The sequence below is a fragment of the Anoplolepis gracilipes genome, chromosome 8, assembly GCF_047496725.1.
Source record: "Anoplolepis gracilipes chromosome 8, ASM4749672v1, whole genome shotgun sequence".
NCBI classification, from domain to species: Eukaryota; Metazoa; Arthropoda; class Insecta; order Hymenoptera; family Formicidae; genus Anoplolepis; species Anoplolepis gracilipes.
In genome coordinates, this window is record NC_132977.1 from 5,440,734 (window position 1) to 5,458,386 (window position 17,653).

General features: G+C 25.5%; 3 protein-coding genes across 3 annotated transcripts; all 3 read left to right on the plus strand.

Annotated features, from left to right (window-relative positions):
- The first annotated feature begins 2,385 nt into the window (after nt 1-2,385).
- LOC140668829 (uncharacterized) lies at nt 2,386-7,831 on the plus strand. Its single transcript, XM_072898152.1, has 12 exons — nt 2,386-2,646; nt 2,988-3,253; nt 3,325-3,507; nt 3,578-3,821; nt 4,209-4,295; nt 5,279-5,569; nt 5,938-6,209; nt 6,772-6,924; nt 6,996-7,245; nt 7,395-7,463; nt 7,553-7,642; nt 7,718-7,831. The coding sequence occupies exons 1-12, from the start codon at nt 2,386-2,388 to the stop codon at nt 7,829-7,831; spliced, it is 2,280 nt and encodes a 759-aa protein (XP_072754253.1).
- A 739-nt stretch (nt 7,832-8,570) lies between these two features.
- On the plus strand, nt 8,571-10,889 carry LOC140669134 (uncharacterized). Its single transcript, XM_072898686.1, has 7 exons — nt 8,571-8,837; nt 9,290-9,558; nt 9,749-9,904; nt 9,975-10,227; nt 10,407-10,475; nt 10,580-10,669; nt 10,821-10,889. The coding sequence occupies exons 1-7, from the start codon at nt 8,571-8,573 to the stop codon at nt 10,887-10,889; spliced, it is 1,173 nt and encodes a 390-aa protein (XP_072754787.1).
- Nucleotides 10,890-11,653: 764 nt separating this feature from the next.
- Nucleotides 11,654-14,176, plus strand: LOC140669075 (peptidyl-prolyl cis-trans isomerase E). The gene is made up of 5 exons (XM_072898565.1): nt 11,654-12,007; nt 12,218-12,411; nt 12,566-12,778; nt 12,923-13,199; nt 14,041-14,176. The coding sequence occupies exons 1-5, from the start codon at nt 11,816-11,818 to the stop codon at nt 14,152-14,154; spliced, it is 990 nt and encodes a 329-aa protein (XP_072754666.1). The 5' UTR covers nt 11,654-11,815; the 3' UTR covers nt 14,155-14,176.
- Nucleotides 14,177-17,653: the final 3,477 nt, after the last annotated feature.

Below are 17,653 nucleotides of genomic sequence, written 5' to 3' on the forward strand. Positions count from 1 at the left end.
CTATCAGCATATAATATTCAATACTAAACTACCTAACACTTTATAAAACATATTATTTATCATATAAGATTCCGTACGAAAAAAATTTATATGATTACATGACATAATGTGACGTAACCTGAATATATTTCTGACAATTAAGCTATTTCTGACAAAGTAAACCATTTGCTTAGAAAAGCGTGAATATATTAGTGATATTATTAAAAAATCATTTCTTTTTTTAGTTATATTACAATTTTTCGACTCATTTTGTATACTTAATTATCTTATCGTTTAGAGAAAAATGTTGCAAAATAAAAAATAAATAGTTCTTATGTTATTTTTATATCAATTTTGTTTTTTTACTTTATCTTTTTTTACTAAAATTAATTTTTATGTAAAATCTTTTTATTCTTTAATTGAATAATATTTCTACAATTATAACAAAAGCAAAATTTTGTGATTACATTTATATTTTCTTATCATTAATTAAAATTAAATGCCTTATCTGTTGTTATGTCATAATATTTTTTAATGTGTGTTATATAAGTTATTAAATTATAAAGTATTAAATAAATTTTCAAATAAAAAAATTTTTAAATAAAAAAAAACTGTATCAAGAAAATAACGTTCATATTTGCATTATATTTCATTGTTTCAAAAACAGACCATATACATAGGACATATAATGTCTTTAATTTAACTTGTTTAAATATATCGCGGCATATAAACTTCAGCATGTCGATTATTTTAATTTTTAACCCTCAAACTGAACACGTTATTTGTGTCCGCTTCAGATTTAGATTCGCCAGCATTTTGTACTGAATGAACTGTTTAAATTGTCCTTTCAGTTATAAGTCCTTTTTGACACAAACTTTTTTTTGGATAAGTTTCCAACCTCGAGATTTTATTAATATTTTTTTAAAACAATAGATTAAAAATAGCACAGACACGAAAGACCCACGTGTTCAGTTTGAGAGTTAATAATCATAAGTATTTACTTAAACAATTACAAAAATCTACTATTATATGTAACTATTTGATGAGACGCCAATCAGCAAACGAAATATAGTTTGGAATCAATCATGGTATGTGCAATGACCAATAATATTCGAACGATTTTAATCGTTCTTAATAATTAATTTTATGTCTGGTTTAAGGATCGTCGAGCTTTCAAGAAATCATCAGAAGGCACGGTTTTGTCTGCTATATATTGTATATTACTATTACCAATTTATTTCTTTGTTCTAATATGTATAATATTTTCTTACATAATTGAATAAATACAATGTCAATTATATCAGCTTCTTTTGTCTAAATATTTTTATTTTGCTAATGTCAGTTAAGAATGTATTATATAGAAGAATGTATAATAATATAGGAAATACATACACACACACACACACACACACACACACACATATATATATATATATATATATTACGTAATTAGAAATAATTTTGATTGTGTATTTGAATAATTTAAATGTTTAATAATGTAATATGTTATGCTGTACAATGTTTAGCTATGTTTAGTAAAAGAAACTATTCGCAAGTTCGGTTGGATGCACTAGTGTGCACTGATGCATATTAAAGGTTATCGTACGTAAACATAATGAAACATAGATAATTGTAATAATATAAAATATTATTATTATTAGTATTAAACAATAATAATAGCTCTTAACACTAATTTTTTTTTAATTACTTATCCTAATTTAAATTTGTGTATGATAAACTTTGTGTGAATTAGTGTGTATTAATACAGTTTAATCAAATTCCCTATATCATAATGGTATAAATTCTCTAAAGTTTAATATAGAGTCCCATAAAAAATGACCTCTTTTTATTTTTTAAACTAAAAGAGATAAATTATAACAATATATATAAAATTAAATAATTCAAACTGAATTCTATTGTGAGTATAATGATCATTTTACAGCATAATGATATTTTACATAAGTTATCTGTGTTTACGAATGGAGAGGTATGCATAATTTTTTTATTATAATATGAATATTTTGATATAATAAAAGTTGGGACGCTTTGAAAGAAATAAAATGATATATGATTTAACGTAAATGTTTTACATATTATACACGAGTTTTATCGAAACTTGAAATATCAGGCAACGTCTACTTTTTTATTTTTAGTCCTGCAATATCGTCAGCTTTTAATTTTTACATTATGATCAAGTGACAATATGATATACGTATGTATGTACATATTTTGTTTGAAAACCTGAGATGTATCCAATCATCTTTGTTAGCTCTTGCAGTACATACAATTCAATATATCGATTATTTTATTATACCTAAATGTACCGAGTGAAATTATGAAGATTCAGTTCATTACATTTCAACGCAATTGTTGGTAAAGCAAGTGCAGCTCAGAGTCGAATACGTTATGAGTATTCGAAGAATTTTATCGCCGTTGTTAATAATCAGTTATGTGTGCGGTTTAAGAATAATCGAATTTCCCGCAGGTGTCTCGAAACAATGGTTCGGTCTTCTGTACATGCTGTTATTGTGGTCATTATATAGTTTTGTCTGTATATATGAAATGATACCTTATACAATTCATTTCTCCACTCTATATCATATTTGGTTTGGAGTAAACATGTTTCTAACGTTATTGTCAATTTTTATTGGGATATACCACGATAAGGTAAGAGATTTAACGTAGAAAAATATGACTACAGCTTGAATATACAAAATTATTCATTATAAAATGGATAATAACTTTCTATAATATTTATGTAACAAAAGGACACTGTCATAAAAATTTAAAAAATTTAAAGCTTATTGATTTATTAAAAATTATTAATAAATTTTAATTTTCCTACATGTCTGATAATATATTTGATTGAAAAATGATAAATAAAAAATTAACTTTTAAAGATAAAATAATTAAGTTACTCTAGATACTAAAATTGTCAATATTTCAATACAATAATATATTATATATATAAATAATTAATTTTACTATATATTGTCTTTATATATCAGGAATTTAGAAATTGTATAAAGGATCTCACTACTGTAAACAATACATTAAAAAAATTGGGAACGATAACAGATTACAAATTGTATATGAGAACAATATGGCTCATTATAGGATGGTTTATGATAACTATATTATTAATTTGTGTGGACATACAATTTTTGAGAAGTAAAAATTATGACGTTGCTCGCGTTATTTATACGCCTTTTATACGCATTTATTGCGTTCATATTAACGTTATCGGCGATTTAACTATAACGACTATGCTTGGGTTAGTTTGTACTTATAAATATACTTCAATATTTGTTTATATTTCTTAATAATTCTACTAATTTTCTTCAGATACGTAGGATTGAAATTTGATCAAATCAACGAATATCTTGAGAAATTAATGGAAAATTCTGTCCGATATTCTACGCTTAATAAACGTAAAATGAAACGAGATTGTAAACGTCCCATGCTACTTTTTCATCAATCTAGACAAGTAAAAACTCCAAGAAAAGGATACATAATATGGATTGTAATGTAAAAAGATTTACATCAATTTATTTAATCATGGTTATGCGCATAATAAACTAATATTACATTTACACAGACATCTTCATTTGGAATTACGTAAAATATCCCGCAAAATAAATTTAATATTTGGAACACAAATGACTATTGAAATGGGGTGTTACTTTGCCTTCATAGCAATGAGTTTTCAAGAAGTTATAATATTTATCACACATACCGACAACAGTAATGGACTCTATGTCACCCTAATACTAATAGCGCTTTCCCAACATATATTCAGACTTTTCCTCATTAATTATGAATGTGAGAGAGTTAGCATCAAGGTATCAAGCAAAAAATTAAAAAATGCGTTTTTACTTCAAACTTATTTTTAACAATTACTTAAATTAATTAATGATATGTATATATATCATTATATATATATATATATATATATATATATATATATAGAATGTTATTTGTTCATATAAAACTTATATATACATAAAAGTTTTACGTGATTCAAATTTTAGGTAAATGCAGCAAGAAATTTTATAAGTAACTTATCACATTCCAATTGCGATGTTGAAATTCGTGAAAATGTAAGACTTAATATTTAATATATTAATTTATTATTGAAATATAAACTTTTATTTAAGTTTAAATATGTAGAAATGGAGAACTTTAGCGAAAATACATATTATATCAAATAATTCATTGTATTAATACAGATTCTACAATTTTTACTTATCACTCAAACACCATTCAGATTCTGCGGGCTTGGATTCTTTCAGTTTGGCTTCAAATACCTTCAAAAAGTACGTTATAATAATTATTTAACAAATAGTTATTTATGATAAATATTTTTAAAAAAACAATTCTTTTTTTCTTTATAGTTTACTACATCTGTTGTCACCGTTTTAGTTATATTATTACAAGCGTATACAAATAAGTAAATATTTTTTATAAATTATAACAAATTATGATATGCAAAAACAATATTATTGATTCTATTAAAATATAATATTTAATCTGTAATATTTTATAAAATATATCATTTATTACATAATATTCCGTAAAACTTTTGTGACATAACTTTTATCATAAACTAACCTATTTAAAAAATATTTTAAATCTATAACTTCTTTCTGCATAGACATAATTTATTTATAGACATAATTTATTTTTCAGTTATATTACATTTCTCGATTAATTTCTCGACTCATTTTATATACTTGTCTTTTATGCAAATTAATATTAGGCATCTCGTTTAGAGGAAATGTTGCAATATATGTAAAACATAAATATTTTTTTTAAATTTTTATATTGATTTTGTTTCTTTATTTTATCTTTTTCTTATTAAAATTAGTCTTTGTAAAGTCATTTTTACTTATTTAATCAAATAATAATATTTCTACAACTATAGCAAAAACAAAATTTTGTGGTCATTTTTTTATTTTCTTATTATTTTATCTTTAATTAATATTAAAATCAATGCCTTTTCTACATAGTGTTACTTGATAATATTTTTGAATTTAGATAAAATATGTTATGTAAATTTTCGAAACAAAAAATAAAAACTGTGCACTAACTGCAAGAGAATAACGTTCATATTTGTATTATGTTCTATAAAAACAAATACTACATCCATCATCTGTGTAAATATGTCGTGGTGTATAAACTTCAGCATATCAATTATTTTAATAATCATAAGTATACCTTATATTTTTGCAATTACAAAAACTTTCTACAGGTCTCTATTTGATGAGACTCAGTCATTCAGTAGACAAACGAAATATAGTTTGGAATCGAAACAGTACGCACAATGATCAATAACATTCGAACGATTTTAACACCGCTCTTGATAATTAGTTTTGTGTCTGGTTTAAGCATCGTCGATTTTTCGACAAGTCGCCGGAAAGCACGATTCTGTTTATTATATATATTGCTATTGTGGTCAATTTATTTTTTTGTTTTACTACATATAACATTTTCTTATCTAATCAAATACAATGTCGACTTTATCATTTCCTTTAGTCTAACTATTTTGATTTCGTTAATGTCAGTTATCTTCGGAATGCATTACAATAAGGTAAGAAAATATTCATATATAATTATATATAAATGTATTAAAAATAAATTAATAATAAATAATTAATAATTTTTTATTTGAATAATTTGAATGTTTAATAATGTACTTCGCTACGCTATGCAATGTTTCCTTTGCAAAGGAAACTATCATAATGAGATAAAATTCTTTCAATTTTGATACATATAAGCATAAATTATTTGCAATTTTCTTTTCACTACGTGTCCACAATAAAAAATTATTTCTTTTGCAATTGAGAAAATAAGAATAATATTTATTTCTTTAAGAAGTACTATGTAGTATTATACTATTAGATATAAAGTTGTCAAGTTCTTAAAAATAAATTTTAATTATATATCTTCTTCCGACAGAAATTTAAAAACTGTTTAAAGAAGATCGCAATTGTTGATGATACCCTAGAACATCTCGGAATAATGACAGATTATCAGAAGTTGCATACAAAAATAGTATGGCTTACTTTAGGATGGTCTGTGGTGTTCATACTAATGATTTATCTGCAGATTACATGGCTCAGACATGAATATGATTATAATATTATGATAGCTTTCTCTATTACTTTTGTAATAAATTATTGTTCTCATGTTAATTTCATTAGTAATTTGATTATTGTCAGTATACTTGGGTTAGTACATACATTTATATATACACATACATATACATATATATATGTATATATATATATATATATATATATATATATATATATATATATACAGGATGGCGCCAAACATACACGGCCAGACTTCGTAGTAGTATAAGAATATTAATTCTGAACAAAAAATAACGTACAAACATGAATCTAAAAATTTCTTTAAAAAGTTAGCGTCCAAAAACCTTTAATATCACCTTTTTTAATGCAAATATAATTATAAAAATTAGATTGCAAAAAATGATGACTTCTATTGACATTTTTGCTGAGGAAAAATCGCCTCCAAATTAATCAAATTGGTAATTTACGGAACCTTGTATATAAAAATTTGTATATATAATATAATTACATATATCTAAACAGTTTATAAAAAACTTATATATTATTAATATTATTATTAATATTAATTTATAAGAACGTACACAAATTTAAACGTTCTTGAGATATGTTGGAAAAAATATCGATATAACGTACATACACATATCTTATAATAACAATATAATCATTACTCACTATATATTTTACTTATACATAGATATATAGGATTAAAGTTTGATCAAATTAATGAAAATCTTTGGAAACTAACTAATGAATGTCGAATAAAGCAAGCTTGGAAAAATCACGTTACGTTCGCGTCAACGCAAGCATTTAAGATTCCAAGCAACAAATGTATGACATGGATAGTGATGTAAGAATTTCCATAGATTTAAGAAAGTTCAACAAGTGTGTGCAGCAAAATATATTATCGCATTTATGCAGACATCTTCATTTGGAATTATGTAAAATATCTCGTGAAATAAATTCAATATTTGGAATGCAGATGACTCTCAAAATGGGATTGTATTTCGGACTTATAGCATCATGTCTTCGATTAATATTTACCACTTTACTAAGAAAAAATTATCTTGATAATAAAAAAGAGTTTCTTCTCGTAATGTTATTCTGGAACGCTGTATACGCGTCCCAAGTTCTTCTCATTAATTGTATATGTGAAAGAATCAACGTTAAGGTATCAATTCTATATTTAATTTCGATATGCATCTATGTAGAATTCGATATAATATGTACGTAATATTTACTAATTATTTAAAAAATGTTAAATTGACATTAAATAAAAGTTCAACGTTTTAATTTGTATTTCACATATTTTAATTTCAGGCAAATACAATAGGAGGTTTTATAAATAAAATATCGTATTCTACTTGTGACGTTATAGTTCGTGAAAATGTAAGTCTTGCTATATGCGTAAAATAAATCTTTATTTAAATTTAAGTCATAGAAATGTGTGCATTAAATAATACATTTTAATAATATAGATTTCACAGCTTCTATTGCAAGTGATTTTGTTACCACTCAGATTCTATGGGATTGGACTTTTCCAGTTTGGCTTCAAATTCCTTTATGGAGTATGTTATAATTATAAAATAGTTATTTATATAAATAATTAAATCCATAATATTAAATAGAGATTAATTTTTTAGTTTTCTGCTGTTATCGCAACTGTTGTGGTTATATTAGTACAAGCGCATGTAAATAGATATGTTAAACAACATTGTTGTTATGTGTTAGAAAATAATTATACATATAATGTATAAAAACTTTTAAGTAAGTATACTTTTAAATAAATATATAATGGACAATATATAAAAAAATTTGTTATACATTATAATATAATGATATTTTTGGAGTTATGTATTTTCTAAACATTCTTGTCAAAAATTTAATATTTCCAATTTTTATGGAGTTTTATCAATTTTTCCTACTCATTCTCCTAAGTAAATATACTTTTTATAAAGATAATTTATACATTTTATCAAAGATTTTCACAATGTCTAACGATTGATAAAATTAGTAATTAGTAATTATAATATTACTTATTTAATAATAATTATAATAATTTCAATATATATATTATATATGTACATTTATTGTGATAATGAATAAAATATATTATAAAATAAATAAATATGCAGCAAACTATTAAAAACATTCCTTGCTATTACATTATTATATTATCATTTTTTATATTAATTAAAATACGATATTATTATATACATATATTATTCATTATTCAATAATTCTTTAAATGTGTATGTATTATATACATAAAGTGTATGTACTATACACATATAGAAAGTAATAATATCAGGAAAATCGATTTTTCGTCATTAACCTTTACCTACTTAGCATTATAAATTTACTTGTTTGATGTTCCTCTCACAATATGTAAAATTCAGTCGATCGATCATTTTAATAAGCGTAAGTGCAGCAATTACAAATATAGAGATTTGTCATTGTCGTCGTTGACAAAGAAAGTATAGTTTCCAATCTACCATGGCGAAAAGCATTCGATCTCTTTTATCGCCACTCCTGATAATGAGTTATGCGTGCGGTTTAAGAATTGTGGAGTTCCCTACAGGGCAGCCAAGACTTTGGTTTAGTTATCTCTATATCCTCTTATTATGGTCAACTTACTGTTTTTTAGTTACAGATAAACCGTTATCTTACATACCTGACTACTCCGCCGAGTACAAGCTTTACGTTTTACTGAACATTTTCATAGCTCTATTGTCAATGCTTCTTGGAGTGTATCATGATAAGGTAAGAAAATGTTAGCATATTCGCCTAGTTCACATCACAATACATTGATTTCGATTAAATTGTATGTGTGTGTGTGTGTTATATAAGTTATTATAAAATCTCTTTCTCTCTCCCTTCTCCCCCCCCCTCCCGCTCTTTTTCTCTGTCTGATTTGCATGTATATATTATTTGATAAAAAGATTTATAACGCAAAGAGAATTATTTTGCATATTGATGCAGTATAAAGTATTAACATATTTCTGGCGATATATATATATGTGCTGAATATATATATATATATATATATATATATATTCAGCACAATTATTTTTTCATTAGCTTACTCTAATATATATAATTTAATTCAATTATTATTTAAACATAATGTTTATAATAACCTTTACAATTTTTTTTAGATGTAAGCGTGTTTTCACATAGTTACTATTTATTTACTGCATATTTTCCGTTTTAAGAAATTTAGAAACTGTCTGAAGAAGATTGCTAGTGTAGATAACACACTAGAAAAATTCGAAACAACGATGAACCAGAAATTAAACAAAAAACTAATATTGATGGTCGTTTTGGGATGGTCTGCAATAGCTTTATTACTAAATTATACCGATTACATACGATGGCAAGACACAGCGTACAATCCGCTAAAATCTATCTATGTAACATTTATGCTATGCCATTGTTCTCATATCAATATCATTAACGACTTGATTTTTGCAAGCATTCTTGGGTTGGTCTTTTATGCATACAAAAATTTTCACACATAGAAATTAAACTTGCACTCTATAAGTTTGCAGAATTATATTTGTGCAAATTAAAAAAAATTAAGCCTTCTTTAAAAACCTTTAAGGATTACTAGATTATAAAATGTTTGCATATATTTTGAAATAAATTTTACTATTCACTAATTTTTTATTTAGATACATAGGATTGAAATTCGATGAAATGAATAAGTATCTCTACAAACTGACAACAGAGAACATACGCGGAACAGAACAAGCTTCGGAAAGTTCTGAATTGCAACAGTGCAATTTTTCGAATGTGCCAAACAACAAATATATGATATGGATTGTAATGTGAATGTCTATTATTATATTATCACGCAACAGAGTAGACAGTAAGATTTAATATTGTGTTTATGCACAGACATCTTCATCTGGAATTGCATAAAATATCTCGCGAGGTAAACTCAATATTCGAAATAGAAATGACTTTCAAGATGGTATGTTATTTCGCTTTTATAGCGGAGTTTATCCGTGAACTTTTCACCGCGATATTCGTCAGAAATTACAGCACTAGTAAAAGAATCTTAATGATCACCATCATCATATTTTGGCTGGTTTGGTACATCTCGAGATTACTCCTGATCAATTATATATGCGAGAGAGTTAGCGCCAAGGTATTGATTTTTATTCAAATTTAAAATTTAAATTGTTTAGTATTTTTTCAAATAATTTTATTTTAAACGATTTATTTAAATTTATTTAAACAAATACTATTTTCATATACTGCTTGATAGTTTGACTAATATTAAATTTTATAATATTAAAAATAATGTAAATTCTATCTCAATTTTAGGCAAACGCAACAGGAGGCATGATAAGTAAAATATCATATTTTACTTGCGATTCGGAATTACGTAAAAATGTAGGTTTTAATATAAATTTGAAAAAGATTATCCCAACAAATCTTAATTTAAGTTTTTATGCAAACAGAAAATTAATGACATATAATATATTCTTTTAATACAGATTTTACAATTTTTATTGCAACGAATGCAAGCGCCACTCAAGTTTCATGGACTTAGACTTTTTCAGTTTGGTTATAAATTCCTTTATGGGGTGAGTAACTAGTAGCAAATAATTAATTATACTATATTAATATTAATTATATATTATATATTACTATGTTAATTATAAATATTTGCATCTTTTAATCCAAGGCTGTAAATCCTCTATAAATATTTAAAAATTCGTACTTATTTTTTTTTAGTATTTTGAATCCATTTTGACTCTTGCGATTATATTAGTACAAACAGACAAATTTAAAGGAAAATATTAAAAGAGTGTAAGTAATGAAATATATAAAGTATTTATCAATAAACAGTATTAATTAATCAATCAGTATTTAATACTCATTTGATTTTTCTAGACAAGTTTTTAGCAATTCAACAATTCATATTTTTGAGAATTATTATTTACTTTCTTTTTATAAAAACTGCAAAATATGATATAAAAACTTTTTATATCCTTTTTATATTATTTTTTTTTTTTACGTCAATTTTGTTTTTTCTTGTAATAATTATTTTATTTCATTAAAACATTTTATGTATTTTATTATATAAAAAAATACACAAACTGTTTTATATATATATAAAGAAAGAGAGAGAAAGAGAGAGAGGGAGAGAGAGGGAGAGGGAGAGAGAGAGAGAGAGAGAGAGAGAGAGAGAGAGAGAGAGAGAGAGAGAGAGAGAGAGAGAATGACAGTAAAGTAAAAAAAATATTTATTTATCTCATTACATTAATTATCACCTGATATAGTTTAATGCTAATTGGATATTGAAGTTGTTAAAAGAAATGAACGTGTAATTATTAAATTAATTATTGTTCACAATTAGATGAGCTCATTAACACCTTTGTTTTTATGCATATAAATTTATTGTATAATAAATATTATAAATTATATTAAATTATAAATATTATGCTTATTTATCAAAAACATATTGTCAAATACATCATTAACTCGTTATTAAATTCAGTCAATATACATGTAATAGTAAAAATTATTATCTGAATATTGCATCAATTCACGTAACAGCACACATGCAAATATTTATGGCAAAGTTAGTTATGAAGCCGTTAACAAAAAAAAGGCTAAAGACAAAATTGACGTAACAATATGATGATAATATCAATGGTGCAAAAAACATTTTATAAAATGTATATAAATTAAAAAATTATTTGTATGATTACAAATATTATGTAATCATGAGGAATAAAAAGTATGAAAAATCTCGCCGTGTGCACATTTCATCAGAGGTAGATAGCAAGCCTCCGCATTTCAATGTAATCGCTCATTTGAAAGCATTTAAGTTGCAACAAGATGCTGTACGAGTTAAAGAAATAGATAAAGAGAATATAAAATTATTGAAGAAAATAAACATAATTCATCGATTAGGGGTTAGTATTACCATACATGTCGCTTACTTTATTAAAACTATTTTATTACAACACATTATTTATATAATTGTGCTATGTATTAATATAATATGTTATATATTTTAAAAGTACAACTGTTCAATTTTGTGTACATGCTCTTATCTTGAGAAATAATATTAATCCAGACAAAATATATACAAAATAATATGGCAACTTATTCTTCATTTTTAGGGATACGTGGATTGTTGGGCACCAGATATCAGGTATAAATCAAACCTTGAAGATCAAGAACGTAAAAACAATATAATCATGCGAGAAAATAGGATTATGTTGAAGAAAATACGTCAAGCGGAAAGTCAATATCCGACTCGTACGCTTTTGAAAGATTGGAAGAGAATGCAGGAGACTGTAAAGCACCGTGCAAGGTTATTTATAATTAATATCTTGATATGAAACAAAAGATTTTACTAGTTAAATTTTCATTTTACAATCAAGCTGTGCTTATATCGTGCGTATAACGCAAAGCAAATACAGATTAAATTTTCATAAATAAGCTATAAAATGTCTAATATAACACAGATATGTTTCAGTGATTGAAAAACTGTCCGTTATGTCAGATATACAAAGGCAATTAGCCGAGAAAAGTCAAACAAGATGTTTCTTCGACATTGGACTTAAAGAAGAAAATCAAATATTAGGGCGTATAGTGTTTGAACTCTACGACAGTATCGTACCACGTACGTGCGAGAATTTCGCAGCTTTCTGCCGTGGGATAAATGGACTATCATATAAGTATATAAATTATTAACATATTATATAAGAGATTTGATATTAAAAACTTGCGACGCCCGCGTATAATTTAAAAATCCATCAATAAAATTGAAATCAAAAAGCTTTTACAATTCGTAAATAAAATTTATAAATTATAATTTATAGGAACACTCCATTTCATCGTATCGTCTCCGGCTACTGGTGCCAAGGAGGAGATGTCACAAAGTTTGACGGTACCGGCGGTACCTCTATATACGGAGACTCATTCGATAAGGAAAATTCCAATCTACGTCACACAGAACGTGGCATACTATCCATGTGCGATAAGGAGGATGGCAGAAATGACTCCAAGTTTAATCTTACGTTTAAACGCTTGAAAACTATGGATGGAAACAGGACCGTTTTCGGCCGGGTAATAGGTGGAATGAGAAGCATTTACAAGGTAATGTCGGACATTTCTTGTTGGTAATCCAGAGCTTTGCTCGAATATGCAATGCACTAGTGTAGTAATGCAACGTCGTTAGCCAGCATTGTTGTCTTAAGTACATCTCGAATTGCTGACGAAATCCTAAAGAAACTATTCCGTTTATCGTATAACCATATTACATAAACAAAACTGTCATATTTTAAAAACAAATAGTATCTCTTACATTAAAAAGTTATTTAATTATATTATAATTAAATATCTTTTCTCACATACAATGTTTTATTCTTTTCTGTCTTTTATTTATTAAATTTATTAAAATATAATTTATTATTTTATCTTCAATGGACATTAAATTGAAAAATTATATTTTTTTCGATCGATTAACATCAACAGAATACATGTCGCCATCTAACGAGTAGCTTGTAAATTCTGACGTACAAATATTAGTCGTAATTTCGATTTTGCGTTATAAAATTATTATACCAAATTAAATTATATTTATCTCATTTAAGGCAATTATATAAATAATAATTCATTATAGTGGTAAATCTCAAGAATGTTTAAAAAAAGCAGTAGATGTATGTATATATTGCTATTTTCATATTTTATTATCTTCTATTTATAATTATATAGTACAAATATAATTTGTCATATTTTTATGATACAAAGTTTTGGAAAGATTTTATTTTAAAAATATTTTAAATAAATTATGTGTATATTATATCTCCTCTTTTTTTCCCCGCAATAAAAAACTTTATATCATGCGATATCGCTTTACAAAAGATTTTATTACGCGTCCTCGCGTTTAAATTCAACCACATAACATATGTGGTTTATATCTACCATGATTAAATAGATCGAGGAATTCGGTACGAAGACCGGAAAGCCAATAAAATCGGTGATTGTGTTAAATTGCGGAGTTCTGTCGACGAAACGCCCGTATGAAAAGCTGTTCAAACCACAGATTTGACTAGGTTGCATTATCCCCATAAGCGAAAATATAATTTATCACATAATCTGATTGTGTGCATCAATAATTTTAAACTTAAGCATTAGTTTGTCAGAAATTTTCACGATCGCATAAATTGAAAATAATGTAAATGTATATTACTTCTATAAAAGAAGCAATAAATAAAATGTGTTTCGTCATTAAGAACTCTATTCTTTTATAGTATATTATAGTAATTAATGACTTATATGTAAAAAATTATAATAGCATTCTCTTAAAAAATTCTTACAAGATAAACTTTACTTTGCTACATAAATCAGTTGTCTTAGACATTAATTATGATCAATCTATAATTATTCAATCGTATTTCGCGTGTATTCAAAGTATGATTTTATTGATTTACATCGAAATTCTATATCTCCATTATAAATGCATCCCAACGCCCGTAATATGGAATGCCTATGATGCGAAGTATTCATATTTGGTTCGACTTATTAACGTTAATTAGAATCCTGAATGAATGGGGCTGAATAAAAAGCTCGATATTAAAAATTGCATTAGTATGTATGAGAGGTTTTTAACACGTGCCAACAAGATTTTCTCGAATATTTCTCAACTTTTTAATCAAACATCTTTCATTAAATATTTTCATGCAACGTTAAAGTAACCATTTTACAACACGGACACATATTATACAGAAAAATACATAAAACAAAAATGCATTCAATCAATAAACAGATATGCAAACAAAAAACAAGTAATTAAATAAATAAATACAAATAGAGATATAAATTTATATTATAAGTTATAACAATGCCGTTATATAAATGTATGCCGTGCAAATTAAAAATTGAAACTTGCGTGCTGGTTTTAATTATCTATTGATAAATAGAATTATTTCAAGGACTATAGAAGCAAAACTATTTTCCACTTTTATAATAGGGGAATTTATGATAAAATGTAAAAAAAAATTTGAATAAGCTCTGAATTGTGTTTTAAAAACTTAAAATCTTTTAAATCTATAATTAAATCACTAGACTGCTAAGTGATATTAGTTGTCACACTGTTACGCATACACAATAAAGTAAAAATGACGCACAGAAAGACGCAAAATAAGATAATACTCTTTTTTATCTCAATTTTGAACAAGATTGAAGAATGTAAGTTTTGCTTTATATCCTTTGTTTCACGACTAACTGTAATGGAATCAGCGTAATCAGCATAAACAACAAACAGAAAGTTTTCCTTGTGGACTCTAAGCTTTATGCTTTTCATTTTATGGTCGCATTATGCACGCGGTATACTCAATTTTTTTACAATTCTGAAAGATTTTCTGGCTGTTCCCAACTATGTATAAACGACAGCCCCGTATATCGATCAGCAACTGAATATTTCTAATGGGAGTCCTTTGAGATTTGTGATTTCTCAAATGTTTTATATTCCGCGAAATAATACATACTCCGTACTTGTAACATAAATCTGATCATTATTCTTGTGAATGTATGATGGTAATAAAAGATTACTCCTTGCGCCATCCTTTTTCCTTTTCTATTATTTTTTCATTTCTCGCTCGCATGGAAAGTATCATTTTAATTTTAAACATTGCCGCAGTTATAAATTAAAAACCAAAGCAAGAGATAAAATATAAGAACAAAATAAAGAAATCTAAAGATATTAACAAAAAATATTATCGTTAAATTAATTTCCAATTAGGATTTTTTTTTCTTAGTAGATAATTCATTTTGTGCTTTCTTTTTCTGATTCATGTAAGTAATTGGATTTTATTTAAACAGTTTAAAAAATCTGAAGGTAATATGTTCTTATAAATGTGTCCGTGTGTGCATTTCATTGTACTTCAACCTGGTTATTTTTTGTTGTTTGTATTATTTATTTCTGTATTTTTCAAAAAATAATAACGCTTTTATTTGATATTACAATTGTGTTCAGATGTATTTGTAAAGCATAACGCAGTTTGTAGTGCTATATTACGAGGCAAATTGTTATTATTACCTATGTTAACAATTCTACTTTGTATTTATTATATTTCACTTACCTCAATAATTATTATTACGCAATGTCACATAATATGTTTTTTATTACCTTGATGTATATTTACATGTATTATATCGTAGTTATTAAATTTGTGAATTACGAAAATTGTCACTGAGACCGTTATAACATTACAGTGACTGCCATGATAATTAATATTGCAATCCTCCGATCATATAGTGACAATTATTATTAGATTAAAATAATTTAATTGACGCAAAGATCATCGTACCATGAAAATCTCTTCAATGAGTGGGTGTCAGTAATTATAACACGTTAGTCATGAGGATTATCAATAGCGTTGATCACGTTTATTTCAAGCATAAAACAGCTGTTTACTTGAATTATAATTTAAGATATTACAATTTCTGTACCGTTATATCATTACAATCAGATAAAGCAATTACAAATCAGAACAAGGCTTTAAAACATAAAAATTTAAATGCCATCTTATCATTGTTAAATATTTTTATAATAAAATATATCGCATAATGCTTGCACATAATATAAAAAATAAAATGTCTTTTCTTCAGACAGTTATAAGATTTAAAAATATAAGAAAAAATAATACAATATATATCGAATAAAATTTCTATTTTTAACTGAATTATGTACCTATTGTGTGTAATGATAAGTTTATTTTTATTATCTCAATCATTACGTATTTGTGATGTTTAATCAATCAAATTCTTTATTCTCTTTCTTGTCACTGATATAACATTCAATTTCTATGTAACTAGAGCATAGGTAATAGCTTTCCATCTATGATTAGAAGCAATTGTCTGTTTTGTATGTTGAATTAAGCAACCGCACGTTATTACTATACATTTACGTGATCGGAATGATCAACGTATTCGCGTTATTGTTATCGTCGTCGTATATATGGATTGTATTTTTTATCGAGTTTTTTATTTGCACCCACGCAGAAATATGGCTTTGCTGCTATTCAAGACTTAATATTTTCCGATCATACAATAAAAGAAATAGAAAGGGAGAGAGAGAAAAATAGGAGAGAAAGAGAGAGAAAGAGAATGTATATATGTTTCATATGTTTATGTATATCATTTCAATTCCCGCTTCGTTTATTTAGTACGTGCATCTTTTAACAAAGCTATCTCTATGTAAATAAATAAGAAAATATTTTTACGAACTCTTGTTTATAGCCCTTTTTATTGATTTATATAGATGCAAAGAACTTCGTTTCTAAGAGGTATTTTAAAACAATATTTTTTAAGATCTTATTAGCGCAATTTTCAAGAATATTTAAATATAGTATTTAAGTTTGTTACATGTAAATGAGAGTTCTAAATTAATTATCTTCAAGTTATCACTAATAAACAGTTTTTTCAACATGTTAAAAGTATTACTTTCATTAAAAAGATTTCACAAATCCAATTTAAAATTAACCAAATTAAATTTTTATAATTATTTTTTATAATTAATTTCTATAATTAATTCTTTTAAATTAATA